Source organism: Falco cherrug, chromosome 16 (assembly GCF_023634085.1).
Source record: "Falco cherrug isolate bFalChe1 chromosome 16, bFalChe1.pri, whole genome shotgun sequence".
Classification (NCBI taxonomy): Eukaryota; Metazoa; Chordata; class Aves; order Falconiformes; family Falconidae; genus Falco; species Falco cherrug.
The window spans coordinates 2,373,561-2,389,939 of NC_073712.1; the positions used below are offsets into that span (position 1 = coordinate 2,373,561).

A 16,379-nucleotide genomic window follows, 5' to 3' on the forward strand; every position below is an offset into this window, starting at 1 on the left:
GGCTTGTGGCACAACAGTGTGGCCAGCAGGACCAGGGCAGTGACCGTCCCCCTGCACTCGGCACCGGCGCAGCCGCACCCCCAACCCCGGGTTCAGTTTCGGCCCCTCACTCAGGAGGGACAGTGAGGGGCTGGAGCGTGTCCAGAGCCGGGCAGCGGGGCTGGGGCAGGGGCTGGGGCACAAGCGCTCTGAGGAGCGGCTGGGGGAACTGGGGGGGTTCAGCCTGGAGAGGAGGCGGCTCGGGGGGGCCCTCATGGCTCCCTACAGCTGCCGGCCGGGAGGCTGTAGCGAGGTGGGTATCCATCTCTTCTCCCAAGGAACAAGTGATAGGACGAGAGGAAACGGCCTCAAGTTGCACCAGGGGAGGTTTAGGTTGGACATGAGGAAAAACATCTTCACCGAAAGGGTGGTCAGGCACTGGAGCAGGCTGCCCCGGCCGGGGGTGGAATCACCACCCCTGGAGGTGCTCAGAAGACATGTAGATGTGGTGCTCAGGGATGTGGTTTAGTGGTGGCCTTGGTAGTGCTGGGTTAATGGTTGGACTTGATGATGTCAAAGGTATTTTCCAACAGAAGGATTCTATGATTCTGTAATACAGGTCTTCAAAACGGTCTGCACCGTGCATAGCTGGAGATGAGAGAACGTACAAGCTACCGTTGAAGGTAAGATAAAGGGTTGAGATGTGCTTGGAAAGAAGCTGGTACTGATTCTCACAGACCAGTAAGAGCACAGCTTTCTGCTTCATGAATAGCCTGGGAGGGAACAGTAAAACCCAGAGCTGAGCATGAATTTTCAGCCCCAGCCAGCTTCCACCCAAGAATGTTATGACCTGGCCAAAGGTCCCAGCGGCGGGGGGTAGGTATTTCTCGGTAAGCTCCCGCAGCAGCGCCCAGCCCAGCGGTGCCCTGCGGGGGCCGGGCGCGGCTGCGACTGCCAGCCGATCCCACCGGGGGGTCTTCACCCCAGGGGGGCTTCACCCCGAGGTGCCGTGAGGAGCAGGGGGGACCGAGGTCGGTGTTGATGCGAAGCTGTTGCCTTTCCCCTGGCAACGTGCAAGGGCTTCCCCAGGCCCGGCGGGCGGACTCCTCCCCCGCGCAGCCCCCTCCCGCTCAGCCCCGCAAGCCGCAGCTCGGTGTCCGGCCGCAACCAGGCCCGGGAGGCGCCCGGGAGGCGCGGCCTTCGCTGCCGGCCTTCCCCGCCGGGACCGCGCTGCAGCGGAACCGGACCGGCGTCCCGCTACCCCGGGCCCTGCGAGCAGCGGGGGCGCCGCGCTCCTGAGCAGCAAAGCCCAGCGGGCGCTCGGGGACCGCCGCAGCGGAGGGGCGGCCGGAGCCGCGGGCTGGGCGAGGCCGCGCCGGACCGCCCGCCCCCCCAGCGCGCGTCACCGCCCCGGCCCCGCCCCCCCAGCGCGCGTCACCGCCCCGGCCCCGCCCCCGCGTCACCGCCCCGGCCCCGGCCCCGCCCGCCGCGCAGCCCCTAGCGCAGCCCCTAGCGCGCCTGCGCGGCCATGGCGGCGGCCTGTGCCGGGATGGAGCCGGCGGCGGCGGCGCCCCCTCCGTGCCCCGCGCCGGGCTCGGCCGGGCTGGTGTGCGCGCAGGGTCGGAACCTGAAGGCGGTGCTGTGCCAGCGCTGCGGCTCGCGGGTGCTGCTGCCCGGCGCCGCCACCTTCGCCCACCGCGAGGTACCGGGGCGCGGGGGGGGCGGGACGCGGGGCCCGGGCGGGCCGGTAACGCTGTGTGTCCCGCAGCTCCTCCTGCCCGCCATGAGGAAGAAGGCGGCGGCGGCGGCGAGCGGCGGCGGGGACGTGGTGCGGGAGCACTGGCTGGTACGCGACATGTTCTCCTTCGAGAACGTGGGCTTCACCCGCGACGTGGGCAACGTCAAGTTCCTGGTGTGCGCCGACTGCGAGGCGGGGCCCATCGGCTGGCACTGCCTGGACGACAAGGACAGCTTCTACGTGGCGCTGGAGCGCGTGGCCCACGAGTGACCCGGGCTGGGGCTGGGGCAGCGCTGCCGGGAGCCCCACGGCCCCGCCGCCCCTCGGCCCCGGCCACCGGCGGCCTGGCTGCCCCGTGGCTTGACCGACCTACGGCCTGGTGGCCCAGCTGGGCCCGCGGTGGCCGAGACCCACGGAGTGACCGGCACCGCCAGCTCCTGGCCACGGCGGCGCGGATGGACGCTGCAGCTGGGGGGTCCCCGTGGCTGCCGGGACAGTTCGGCCACAGGCTCCGTGCACCGCTGCCGGCGGCCTGCCGCGTGTGCTGGCTGCCCGCACACGTGCTGGCATCTCCTGCAGGCGGAGCCGACACGGCGAGGGCACGGCTGCTGCACGGAACCACTGCGGCAGCTTAAATTGTCTGAACTATGGCCAAAGTGGCTACAGGGCTCTAGGCTGTATCTGGTTTTGATTTTCAGAAGAAATGTTCCCTGCCCCAAACCATTTAGGTTCTCCAGGACCTCATCCTACCTGACAACTGTACTCTGTGAGGGTATATGGCACCCAAAGCGTACGTAAGGCATTTTAACTAACATTGTATGTAGTTTTATTAACTGAGTACTTGGAAATAAGATACAGGTAGAGTCTGCAGACAACATAGGCTGATAGAGTGGCAAATAAAGTAAATGTGCAAGATCATAGTATTTCCAGGCAGCAAGAATGAAGAGATTCCAACCTGAAAAGGGTTTGAATCATTGGACAAGCAGTGCCCAGTGGCGGCGTGTCTCAGTGCTGAAGAACATCAGGACAGGCGTGTGTGAATGAAACAGAGGAGTCGGGAAGGAGTCTCTTCTCAGTAAGAGGTGGTAGGAGCAGTGCACGTTGTGTCCAGTTTTTGTCTCTGCCTTTTTTAAAAGATGGGGACAACTCTCACTGAAAACGAAGGGAGACTGCAGCAGCCATGGTTCTCACTGTATTTATCTTTTGGCAATTGTGTTTTCCAGTTTGCACTCTCCATTTGCAAACTCCCGTGTGAATAATACAGCGGCTTTACAGATACCACCTTGGGTCACAGAGGACGTGCCTCACTGCAGGCGGCGTATCGGTTCACTGGGCTAATAAAACACTTCTGGTACTAATGCAGCTGTAAAGGCACAACTGTCGTGGCGCTGGGATGATGAAGTTGTATTTGCCATGACAATCAAGATCGGTTGTACTTAACAATTAGCAGTGTTGCTGTCACAAGGCTGGGGGAGAGACCTTTTCTTTGCTCCTCTGCTAAAACAGTTTTACTGGCAGGAGTCTGTAAGGCAAGTGCAGCCTCAAGTAGATTTTCCAGACAGGCATCCTGACAGCGGCTGAGAAAGAAACGAATCCTTTCCATTTCTTGAGCACCTGCACTTTTAAGATTTGAAGGCTCTGCCTTAGCATAGAAATAGAACAACCAAGATGTTGGCTGCTCTGGGGCTGATGTATCGGAAACCTCTGCTGTGGGCAGATGAAGATTTATTTATGGGATGGAAAGAGGCATAACTCCCTAGTCTGGTGATTAAGGCTCTCGCCTGGTGGGAGGTGAGTCCTGTGCTATGTCCTTGCTAAATGTGTCAGGTGCACATTTGACATGAAAACTGCTGCTTTCCTCCTGCCCTTCTTGTCTTTTAGCCCTAAGCCCAGTAACGGAACAAGTTCATCAAAGAAGTGTATGGAGAAGGGCAGGAGAGCTTTGCTGGGTTCTGCACAGGCAACACAAAATAGTGGGATCATGTCACTTTAATTTCACACTTTCACTTAAATTGTCTATTAGGGAATGTGTTTTGACCTGTAATACTTAGATTATAGTCCGTGTTACTAAAATAAAAATGTGCTGCACAGTAGATTCATTTTGAAGACACCACTGTGCAGAACATGCTTGTGGATATCAGCTTGATTAACACTGAGTAAATGATGCTTCTCAAAAAAACGGTACATGTGGATTCCTGATACTGGGGAGAAGCTGGTGGGTGGGACTGGGACAGAGCTGAAGTAGTGGCGGCAGCTTTTCCCACTCAGCAGGACACTTCCTGGAGAGAGGGGAGACCTTGGGTCTTCACACCAGTATGGCAGCGACTTGAATCTGCTTCAGTGCAGCGTTGCTCAGTGATGGTGAGTCAGGAAGGCGCCTCCTACCCCTCAGTGTGAGAGGAGGGATGTGCTGAATGGATGCATCCTCCACGGGATCAAGGTTTGGTTTCTGCCAACTTAAATATAAAGTAGGATCACACAGGTTGTGGAAATGCTAAGAAATATACAGTCTGTTGGATATTCACAGGAGGAAACTTTTATACCATGAGATCTTAGAATCTTTCAACCTCGGGTAGGATCTTGGCTTCCTGCAGCTTGGAGAAGCCATGAGAAACACCCTTGATGTCCCAAGTAGTGCAGGCAGGGCACTGGTGCTAGTGAAGGGGCAGCCATGCAGTAGAGCTCTGCATTTGGCTGCTGATGCTCAGAAGCCCCTCACCTGGGCTAATTCATACCCCAAGAGGTGACATGAGAATTATGAGGGGGGAAAAATGGTGAAGAGGGGAAAAAGCGGCATGACTTTGTGGAATTTGAGCCCAGGCAATTCCACTGTGATGTTAATGGAGATTTAGAGGAAGAATGTTTGCAGTCAGCAAACTTCGCCTTAGGGGGAAGGTCTGTATTTATGCAACAGACAGGAACATCAAATTTGGGAGCATCTAATGAAGCACTGAATAGTTTTTGCATTAATGAGAAGTAATAAAAATTTGGATAGTCTCACAAATAAACATAATCTTTTCACTGCTTTTTGGCTAGCATGTTGAAAAACAGTTTTCCAGTTGCCTGCAGGAACTTCCAAGAACAGGATAGACAAGCCAACCTTCAGGTATGGGAAGTGCTTACATAAGACCTGTTAATGCACATCTTGCAGCCCATCTTTATCATCAACAACAAGACAGCAGAAACCTTTATTTCCACGTGCAAGTCACTTTAAAATTAATTTGAAAACTGATTCTTCTACATAAATAGCTGCATAGACTTTACTGGTAAGACTCATTCTGCATTAAGCTGTAGCACTGCCAAGAGAGGGTATAGTAACAAACCTGCACCCCTCGTGCCAGCCGATCCCACCAGCAAGGTGGGTGAGACCTGTGCACAGCAGGGCACAAAACCTCTGGCACCTGGGGCCTTGCCTTAGTGCTGCATTTGGGCAGTAATAACCATTTTGTCTAATTGCTTCCCAATCTGGATTTAAGCTTGTTTGTATTGGTTAGGTGTTTATATACCATAAATATAAACGTATTTAGAATGGTTAAAAACAGGTCTTGGTCCACTCTGACTCAGGTATTGAGACTGGTGCACAGCCTCAAAACTATGGTCTGGGCTTAGGTTGACGCTGACACTTCTCTGCTTCCTTTGCCACCCAAATCTCTCCCTTAAGGCAGGCGCTGAACCCTTTGCTGAGACTGTCCCGTTTGCTAACTTGGTCTAAAGCTTTCTTTCTTGTGCTGCTGGGGTGAAACATGGGAGTTTGAGCTCTGTGTGAGATAATCAGGAGGCAATGGCAGGGTGAAGGTCTTCCCATTTTTGGCAGCAGGAGGCTGTGAGGTCAGCTGAATCCGTCCTGGGTAACGGCTGGAAGTCATCCCTTCTGAAGAGGTCACATCCATGCTCTTCCTTCCCTAAATTAAGTGCATTTCACTGAAAGAGGTAAGTGTTGCTTGGAGCAGGGACTGGAATTCATGGCGCTTTCTTTCCTCAGCTCTGCAAGTCAGTAAAAAAGGTCTTGGTTTCTGGGCCTGATAACACCCAAGGTCTCTCCATGGTTGCTGATCTCTTAACAGAAGAAATTATGACAATATGAGCTTTAAAGTAATAGCTCGGAGGAGGACTTTGCTGTTTGCCTCCCTGCGGTGTTCTAGAGCTCTGCCGTTCAGCGAGTCCTCACGTAGGCAGCTAGGAGGGCTTAAGGTACGATCTCTGCAATACCTGCAGCTCAGCGCGTCTGAACCCGCTGCCACCATGCAGGGAGACAAGGAGCTCAGCAGAGTTCAGAAAAGAGCTGTGGATTCATAAAAACAGGGCCAGTTTTTCTAGGAGAGGTATTTTTGGCATTGCACCTCCTACGTATCTTGCCTTGCTTATTTCTCTAAACCACCACTGCTACAGAGCAGAACTATTACACTGCATGAACAGATACAGCAGTATCGGCACAAGCAGTTTCTACAATGTGTGGGTGTTTGGGAGCAGAGGAATATCTGAAATGTATTATGAATATTCTCTGAAGGTCATTTTACATGCCTGACATTACAGTCCCTGGCAGGAACAAGAAAAGTAGGAGGAAAGGAAACAATAGAAAGGAAATAGCTTCAGGGTCCTCCAACAAACAGTGCAGGGAAATGCTTCCCTGCCTCCCGCAAAGCCAGGTTAATAAAGGCCAAACTCTAGAATCAAAGGAACACTAAACCACCAAGTATTTTGCAGCTGCTGGGGTACATGGAAGAAAACCACAGCAGATGAGTGGAACTTGCCATAAAAGTGCAAAGAGAAAATGAGGGCTTTGATAAAAGCTAGCTTTATGCTCCTTTTAACCAATAATTCCTGTTAAGCATGTCAGTCAGTGTACGTACTTTTGTACCAAGTTGAGACTCAGCCAGGTTCTTGAAGTGCAGCTTTCTTACAAGTGCAGCTGGACCTTGTGTTGGTGAGGGTAGAGAAGAGGGAGATGGTAGCCTGGCGGTCCAGATGAGAGTGAGTGAATTGTGGGGCTGCACCCCCCGGATGAGTGAGAGAAGCCCAGGCTATCTTCGCAGCAGTGTGCTTCAGGGGAAGTGCACTGACGTCTGTAAAGTATCTGACCATGCACAGAGTCAAAATCAAGTACTTTGCTCCCTAAATGCAATCACTGAGGAAGAGTAATCAGGTTCCCGGGTCACTGAGATAATAACACTTCCATGTCCTGAGAGGGGGAAGTGGGCTCTGGAAAAATTGTTTCTTTCTGCATCTTTCTTAAAACTTAACTGAGAGTTGCACAGTCCAGCCTAGGGGTTGCTGCAATTCAGCTTTTTAAGTGCTGCGTGTCTGAATCTGAGAGTGCTACACGGGTGGAAACAGCTTATGGCAGAGGATGTATCTCTTGATCATCATCACCTGGTCACTTCAGGGGCTTTCGTTTCATCTTCGGTTAAAATACAAACTATTCAGATACAGCTTCTGCATGGAGAAATGCAGGGTTGCCCTTCCCTCCTTGGCACAGCTGGACCAGCCTGGCAGGCCGGGCGGAGGGGCTGGCGAGTGGGGCATGTTCTGACTCGAGCAGCTGCCGCTCAGCCACCGGAGGAGGCCGCAGCAAAGCAGCCAGAGCGATGGTTTTTCCAGCAGCCTGCATTCCTGGCGGGTGTTGGTCTGGCAGGGCAAGTCTGATCTGCCGGCAAAGCCTGTCCTTTAGAAGGCTTTCAGGGCAGTTTGTGGCATCAATAGGAACCACACATCCCTGGGGCGAGACTCTGCACTAGGAGTTCCCTGCACCGATGTGTTCATCCATGCCTTCTCCTCGATGGGGAACCAGCAGGGAGTGTGTGTATACTCAGCTGTGCTTCGGCTCCCCCTTTCATGTTCCTTATCTTCCAGGAGTCTCTGGATTCCCCAGGAGGAAGGGAGACAGTTGCTAGCCTTAATCGCTGTACGTGCAGAGGCAGAGTGCTCTTGTCTGAGCGCTGCCAGGAGTCAAACGCAGCTGGAAGAGATGCCCTGAGAGCAAGGGAAAATAAGCAAAGCCGTGTCAGCACAGGTATCCTTCCCCTCCTCTAGCAGCTGGCTCTGCACACTGCCTGGAATGCATCCAGACTGCAGCTCATTGCAGAATCTCTGGTTAATTTGGGATCTCTGGCAATGGAGCACAAGGACGTGGCATCAAGAACGTGCTGCCTTGTGCTTTCCTGGGCAGGGAGCAGTTCCTGGCTCCTGTTCTCTAAAACAGGCAGAAGCAGTCAGTTCTCTGTGTCAAACTGTAGCAGGTCCAAGGGGCTAGCACCAAAAAGGGTAGGAGGTCAGAAGTGCCAGGACTCAGCAAACACAGGACACAACTCCTGAGCAAAAAAAGATGCTTGGAGAAAGGAGCAGCTTCAGACTCTGCTGGGAGGAACCTCCCTTCATAAGGAATAACCAGGAGTAAGGGATGTTACTGTGGGCGTCAGCAAAAATTTGGAGGCTCAGTGCCCTTGGCAGCCACAGGTCCTCTGGCTCTGGTGCTGATGCTCCACAAGGCCCCCACAATGCCAGCACTACTCAGAGGGATCTGGTTCCACCCTTTCACTTCAGACCCCGCTGGGATTTGGGGATTTCTACTGGAAAACCAGTATGCTAGCACCAAAAGACCATGTCTGTGCAGCTGTCCTGTACCTGATTTGGGGAGAGATGAAGCCACAGTGCCAGTGCTGCACATACTCAGAGCAACACAGCATAAAGTGCAGCTTCTGTCTTCTGGGACCCTCTTGCTCTACTTCTTGGTATCCCCTGCCTTCCAGGCCAGAGTTATAGTGCTGCTGATCCAGCTAAACTGATGTTTAATTGGTGTTTATGGTTTAATCGATGCTTATGCGTCCCCTTCCAACTTCCCATGTACCCACAGCCTGCTCACTGGCAGGGCAGTGTGAGGAGCAGAGGAGGTCTTGACGTGTGCAAGTGCTGCTCAGCAACAGCTGAAAAATCCCCGTGTTATCAACACTGCTTTCAGCACAAATCCAAAACACAGCCCTGTCCAAGCTACTGTGAAGAAACCTAAATCTATCCCAGCCAAAACCAGCACAGGATGTGAACTGTTTGCCCCACTCGCTAACTGCACCATCAGCTGACTGGTTTCTTGGTCAAAAGGACTATGCAGCAAAGAATCAGTACAGATAGGAACGTTCAGGCCCTGGAAATCAGAAAAAGCAGGTTGGCAGTGCTACTGCTTGACCAGGGGAAGAAGGCTAACTTCAGAGTGAGAGAGATCCAGTCCAATGGGTGATTTCAGTTACCCACACAAAAAGAGGCCAATTATTGTAGCAGGGCAGGACAAGGTACATTTTCAGTATCTAACCCAAAAGTTAGTCGTAGAAGACACAAAATTTCTTACTCCCAGGTAACAAACAGAAGCTGGGGCAAGAAGTTTAACCAATACAGGCAATACAGCTACCAAAGCGTGACATAATTGAGACTGAGGAGTACCAACCAGCACAGCAACACCAAACTTGCAATACGGAGATGGCACTGTGAATAGGTGAGTTGAATTCAGAAGGCCTTTTGATTGTAAAGTAAAGAAAAAAATAGGTGGATTTGATGGAGAAACTTTCAGCTTTGACAAAGGTCAAATGGAGGTTTGTCACTGCAGACCAGCAGGGAAGCAGACAGGCAAGAAGTACTGTGTGAAAGTCAGGGCTGAAGTAGCATTTAAAACAAGCAGGGAACAGAAGCAGCCCCTGCAATGTGGACTTGGAGGGAACAAAATAATAGGGCAAGTAGTCAAGTCTATGCTTGCAGGAGCAGGATTAAAACAGTTGGAAGAACAAATAATGCAAGATTTAAAACCAGGGAATGTATTTAAGGCCACTAAAAACAGGATCTTATTTAAGGATTATCTACAGCAAACCATGCTAATAGCACGTTAAGGTTACAAAGTCAAATGATCAAGGTAGAGAATGCTGGTATTAAACTTTCTCGTGAAATGTTAATCTCCTGTGTACATGCATTCTGCTGCAGTTCCGCTGACTATCACATAGGAAATCTCACAAAACAAAAGGAAAGCCCAGCCCCTTTGGGTTTCCAATCTGGCAACTCAAGCACATCCTTCCATTTATTTTGACACTCCCTGCAGGGGGAGGAGCGGGTATAAACAGGGTAGAATCACATAATTAGAGATCTGCCTATTGCATATTCAGTGTTCAGGAGAGGAATCATTCCTGTCCTTGTGCGAACTACTCTAGATATGTCTCCTGCGCTCATTATTCCCATATTTAAGGGTTTGCAGCCCATGAGGAACAGGGAGTGGTTAGGTCAGAAATTAATTCAGCCCTGTCTAGTTGGATAGCTTTCAGCTCTAAATGAAAGAGATTTCTTGGCACCCAGCAAACATTCCCCAAACCTCATGGAGAATCCATGTCCTCCCATGGAGGTCTGGCTTGAGATCAGTAGATTAAGCATTTCCACCTGTTCTACATTCTCCCCAAATTGTTCCTCTGTTTGCTGCCTGCAGCTGAGATAAAATGTACAGGTATGTGTGATGGGGTAAACATCTTCACTGCAATCAAAGCCCAGTGATATGAACTGGTTTGTGACAAGAGCTGCAGTGTCATACTCAGACCCGTGCACCCCAGGTAGCTGGGTGCACCTCCACTTGCACAGCCGGTTCCTCTGCAGGGCCCTACCCCCACGGCCCTAACGGCAGAGCTGGGTTTGCCTCCCTTTCCGGGCAGGGCTTGTTAATACTCAACTTGCTGAGGAAGCAGAATTCTGTGTACAAACCTTCTGCTACAGGGTGACCCTTCTGTGCCCTGGACACGGGGGCAGGGAGGGGTCTACAGAGAGAGCTGCAATGGTTTCTGATTTTAGACCAATCTAACAAAACAGAATGTTCCATTCTGGTTGTCATCTATTGATTTTCATGATTCATTTAGTTTATATCAATACATTCAGGCAGAAAAGAACATGGTGCTGTCTGCTCATGCAGCTGTGGACTACTGACAATGCAGTCCCTAAGTGACATCCACACCAGAACAGCCAGATGAGCTGGTTTAGGCAGTATGTGACCACAGCCAGTGCTAAACCAACTAAAAAGCTCATCACACAGCACAGGAAAGTAGTTTTTCCTCATTCCTGCTAGCTAGGCTTTGTACACAACAGTTTTCCTCACCTCCTGTTCCCTTCCCAGTCTACAGAGAGAAAAAAGAACAAAATCTCTTGCCCTTCCACCTCTCCAAAAGGCTAACAAAGATGCTGCTTTACTTGATGACACAAACTTTTCTCCAGCCTCTGCAGAGCTGAGAGTGTGTATTGCAACAGCCAAAGGTCAGGGTTGTGCAATAGAAGGCCCCATAAAAGTCCACAGCAAGCTGTCCTAGGCAGCGTCGGGCCTGTCTTCGGGAGAAGGATTAGCCCAGATCAGATGATCCCAAGTGAACTGCAACCAGTGTTGCAAAGGAAGATTAAACCAAAACCAAATTACTGAAGATCCCTGTCAAGAAATTGTGGAAGCAATTCCTTGCCAACACTAAAAAACACCTGTTCCTGTAACAATACAGGCTCCCAAATCCAGGAGGAGACCCTGTGTTACCTTCACAGACCCTGGCAAGGTGTTCAGCTACCTGAGGGGAATGGGGCAGTGCTGCGATGGAGAGACGGGACGCAGCTTGATGCAAGCAAATGTCAATTTATTGTACACAATCACGAGTTTATATATGTTTTCAGAAGCTGCGTGCTTTAAACAGATCGGTTCTTTAAGCTAAGCATTACATACTAGGCAATCCCTAATTGGTTAACTACAAACAAAGGACACTTACTAAGTAAGTTTTTACAGTCATCAATTAACAGCAACGTGTTACTTCTCCTTGGCACCATCTGTTCCTCATCCCTTATCTTTTCTCAGCCTGACTCATCCTGTCTGTTGTTATCTATTCACGATCCTTGTCCTCCCAAGGTTTGTGGCCTACAAGCTCGAGCACATTCCTTTCAGCTGACTGATTGTTACTTATGGTCCTGATTTCCAGGCCCCCTCCTGCAGGGTAGGACAAACCAGGCAAGCAAAACCCTGTAGCCAGATGATAGCTTGGGATGAGAAAAGACAGGCTAGTGGTTCAGGAATTTTCTTCTGATCAGGGGGACAATATCCTGGAGTACTGATGCTGTTACACTGACCCTCTTCTAGATAATTCCCAAGGCATTTGTTGTGTCACAAGAGGAGTAACACTGAGCTAAGCAGGCATATGTCTGATCCAGTGTGACTCTTGTTACATTTATGTCCTTAGCAATTTCCTCGTGTATAGTCACACCAGGATTAAAACATATTTATCTAAAATTGCCTCTTGTTCTCTGCCACACCATCACAACAGCCAGGAGGCATTAACAATGCAAAGTGGGACACCACACCAGCACAAAGGCACATTCAGCTCAGCACTAATTGCTCCTGTGTCAGCCTGTGGCAGATGTACCCAGGATCAGCACGGACATGGGCCTTCGCTTGCAACAGCCCCCTTGCTGCGCACACGCCGAGGCAATCGATCCCTGCTTTGGAAGGCACCACTCCATCTTGTCCTCAGCAGAGGCCCTGCAGACTGCTGACAGATCAATAACCTCCCAGCGGGCCCTGTGCCGGGAAGGGAAGGGGCCGTGTTTGCTAATGATTAACTACGTTACACCTTCCCTGCCCCTGAAACTCAGCGCTGACCCGACACCAGCCATGTGTTTTCCTGGTGCTGTTTAATCTGACCTCACCAAGAGAAAACCTGGATGCTCATTTTGGGAAGTGATGAGGAAAGAATGCGACCAAAGAACGAAAGTACATGGGGTAACACTAGTGTCTGGGAGCTAAGAAAGAAGATTTCAGATGGCAAGGGGCACAGGGAGCCACGAGCAGGCAGTCTCAAAGGCTGCAGCTGGCCACAGCCATGTCCCGCTGCAATGGGAGAGAGGTGAGAGGAGTGACTGGATCCATCCCCGCTCACCTGGGTTATGCAATTCACCATATCAGAAGGTGAAATCCATGTTAAGGAGATGGCTGCTGCAACATGCTACTTTCTACTGTAAGCTGCTGCAAGCATGCCACGTCCTTTCACCAGCTCCCAGCCAATGTCCATGGTCAGCTCTAGATCTTGCATCTAGAATGTAAAGTAATTAATAAAATCAATTATGTTAGAGACTGGGAGAGTCATTCAGATCCACAGAATAAAACCTGTCACTGAGGAACAAGGCCCACACACTGGTTAGGCACCCTCCTGACCCTAGCCTGAAACAGGCTGAAACATCTCATGGTGTAAGGCTGGTGGCCACAGGGTATGACTTAAACTAGAGCAGGAAAAACTGCACTGCCCAGGAACATGCAGAGTCCCCATCCAGTCTCACCCTCATCTACCCTCTTACTATGCAGGAAATGTCCAAACAGGCATCTGCATTTGGTTTTCTGGTCTTCATAAAGGAGCCATTTGGGAGGGAGAGTCTCTCTGCTATGAAACAGTCAGAGGGGCTGTACACTTCTGGAAGGAGCCAGATATAAAGCTAGTGTGAAGAACACAGGAGTGAGGATGGATATTTTAAATAGATTTGCACTAGGAAAGGAGGAGCTAGACCTGAGTACTGAAACAATGAAGTCTGGTAAAGCATTGTCCCCTCACTGATGAAATCTGAACATTTTACTCTAGCTGTACAGATACACTCACCAGTTCTCACACCCAGGCGAGTCTTCTGTGGCCTGGGAAGGAGGAGTCAGTACAACACAGAAATCTATGCAGCACATTGCTGTCATCAACCTGTGCCAGAAAGTGTGCAAGGAAATCCTAGGTCATCTCAAACCCAGAACAGACAAGTAGTTAGCAGACAGACACAGGGTTAAGGCTGTCACATTTTTAGGAATTCACTGATAGAAGTAAATGTGCACACACTATTTGTCCAACACGTCTAAGAGCAGAAAACAAGAGCTGTGTAGTTGTACATTCAAAGAAATTTCGTCCAAACCCTTCAAGAATCCCCAGACCCACTGTGCAGCAACAGAGTATCACAAATACACAGCAAGTCCAGCATTTTCTGAAAGTATCATATTCACTGAATAAATGGTACTCAGCCAAAGTCTGTGCTCTGTGGGCCTTGATAGCATCACCAGACACAGAGAAATCCTGGACAAATGTAAAAAATTCTCATACTGCATGCAGAAATAATCTCCAGTAGGAAAAGAGAATGTGTTCAACAAATCCTGGGTACATGATAGCCCTTGGACTTGACATTATTGTTTGCTCAGACTAAATCAAATGCATTTCAGTCCTCAAGGAATGTTTTTCCGGGTATACAGCAAGATAACCTCCTGTAAGACTGGGTTACTTCTTAGTGCATCAACTGTGGAAAGGCGCACTGAGGCAAACTCAGTTTGAAATGCCAACTTCATGGTCCCACTATCTTGATGTCTTTTTATACCACATGAGATTCACAGTGGGCTGAAGCCCAGTGAGTGAAGCTTTATGGCAGCTGATGCAGCATGACAGAACAGATTTCAGCTGCCCAAGAGGCTGCATGAAATTTGGCGAAGTAGCATCAAAACCTGATTTTCTCACTGAAGTCTGACAAATACCTCGTCCAGCTGAAGCAGTCCTGGTAAACCCAGATTAGCGAGGATAACACCAGTTTTCAGAGCTGAGGTACATGTCAAAAATCCATTTCCCAATAGCTGTTAAGACAAATCAAACCAAGTCATTAGCACAATAGTTAAGTATGTGAAAACTTCAGTTCAAGCTGGACCAGGGCGTACTATAACACCCCAGCCTGTCCTGAATCTCTGATTCAACTAAACTGAAAGGAGTACTCATTGCACTGACAAAATTATACCGTCCTAATTTTCTGTTTTTGCAAGGCATCTGACCCTTCTAGTTTCAGGGTCCTGTAATGTTTCTGAAGAAGAATAAAATACTACAGTGTGATTCTGTACCACTGACAATTCAGCGCCTGACCCCCTGATAAACTGCATTGGCAGAGCTGAATGGTTGTAACCACAGCCAGAGCATTGTCAGTGTTATTTCAGGTCATATAATTTTAAAAGCATGAATCAAGTCTTTCAAATTCCTAAGAATGGTTTAAAAATCATGAGATTAAAATTAAAAAAAAAAGTAAAATAATCATTGTGGGCACTTATTTTCCATAGGTTTTAGAGCTTAGGTTGAACTTTGCTCATAGGTTGAAGATTTCCTTAGTAATTTGGAAAAGCAGCACAAAATGTATCTTTTTAAATGAACACATGAAATTCTCACAGATTCACCTGATGCCTACAGTGGGAGACTTTAAGAAGAAAGGAGAGTGGGAAAAAAAAAAAAGAGAGAGAGCACTGAAACATTTGTCATACAATTGCAACATGTGGAAGAATGAAATCCAATCTGGCCTATTTTCTCTATCCTGCAGGAAAAAGATTCCCAAAGTTGGGTTTGCAAAGGTCTGATCAGTCATGTGGTGCTGATACTTTTGTTTCCAACTGAGAAAAGTACAACAGATGATAACAGGAGGAAAAAAAGGCAGTTAAATGATTTTTTTTTTCTCCAAAAAGAACAAAAGAAACTAAAATATTGTAGCTATTTTCCTCTTTCATCTCCCATTAGTTATTGCTATGATGGCTCATGGTCACTTCAGGTGTGATCACTCCCACCTGAGCGTGAGCACTTAAAACTGCAGATTTCAGTTCTGCCTCTCAGACAACTAGGTCTGTCCTGGTCTTTACCAAACAGCTTCACTAAGGAGACTGACTGAGCTAAAAGGACTTTGCAGCCAAGGTCATACCCTAGCAAAGTTAGACTAAGCAATTAGTATAAAACAAACTAGCTGAAAAAACAGACAAGTTCTTTCAGGTCTCAGAGCTGACTGGTGCGTATTACAAGAGGCTGGCTGGAACAGGAGCAGGGGTTATTTGAAGTTTAATGTTGATTCTTCAAATGTATACCAACTTGATAGCACTAAGCAAATAGTCTGTGCTTGTTGAGGATTAGATTACATAAAAGCAGAGAAGACTTATATTTAAAAAACTAATTGCAAATCTGTATGTACTCCCCTGATGTCAACTGACCTAGCTTCCCAGCTCATGGTTCAAAAAAGGGTTTCTGTTTCATACTCACAGTATGCTTACTGAACAGGAGCAGGTGGAACTAGATCCTATTGCAGCTTGCTTCTTGATACAGGTATTTGTATGTGTGATCACTCCCAATCATCCCTCAAGCCCCAGTCAGCCTCCCTCTGGGGTGTGGAGATGGCCAAATTCTTTAAATACAGAGAGCTTAGTACTCTTCTATATCTTAACTGTTTTTCAGCCACTCATTAAATTTGGCATCATTCTTTGGAAAAACAAGTACATTATTTGCGGGTCTTTTTTCCCCTTCCTCCATTCTCTGTCCTCCTCTCTCAAACCTCTGATCCTTACTTTTTGGAGAGCATTTGCCTTTCTTTTCTTTCAGTAATTCTGAGTGTGCACCCACATAGGTTTAATTTCCACACTCTGTTGAAATGATCACAATGAAATCGATAACAGCAGCAGAAGCATCCTTAGCAGGCTTCAGTTATGATGCCCTTGAGATTAGGAGGAGTGAGGGGGTTTGTCACTTCCCACCGCTGGTTCCAGCTGACTATAGACCCAGCCTGACACGCCTCCATCACGCTCCCTTCAAGAGCATCACTTTTGATCAGGCTGCTCACAGGATTGGAGATCCACACACAGTAAGAGGAAAAC

At 49.3% G+C, this 16,379-nt stretch overlaps 1 protein-coding gene and 1 long non-coding RNA gene across 3 annotated transcripts; one reads left to right on the plus strand and one right to left on the minus strand.

The window, feature by feature from the left end:
• Positions 1 to 1,472: 1,472 nt before the first annotated feature.
• RABIF (RAB interacting factor) lies at positions 1,473 to 3,896 on the plus strand. The gene is made up of 2 exons (XM_055728373.1): positions 1,473 to 1,681; positions 1,748 to 3,896. The coding sequence occupies exons 1-2, from the start codon at positions 1,508 to 1,510 to the stop codon at positions 1,985 to 1,987; spliced, it is 414 nt and encodes a 137-aa protein (XP_055584348.1). The 5' UTR covers positions 1,473 to 1,507; the 3' UTR covers positions 1,988 to 3,896.
• Positions 3,897 to 11,326: 7,430 nt separating this feature from the next.
• Positions 11,327 to 16,076, minus strand: LOC114018099 (uncharacterized). 2 transcript variants are annotated; one of them, XR_003563531.2, is made up of 4 exons: positions 15,772 to 16,051; positions 14,247 to 14,342; positions 13,345 to 13,434; positions 11,327 to 12,786 (listed from the first exon to the last, which is right to left on the minus strand). It is a non-coding gene; the product is annotated as an uncharacterized LOC114018099 (long non-coding RNA). The 2 variants fall into 2 exon arrangements; XR_003563530.2 differs by having other exon boundaries at positions 13,345 to 14,342; positions 15,772 to 16,076.
• Positions 16,077 to 16,379: the final 303 nt, after the last annotated feature.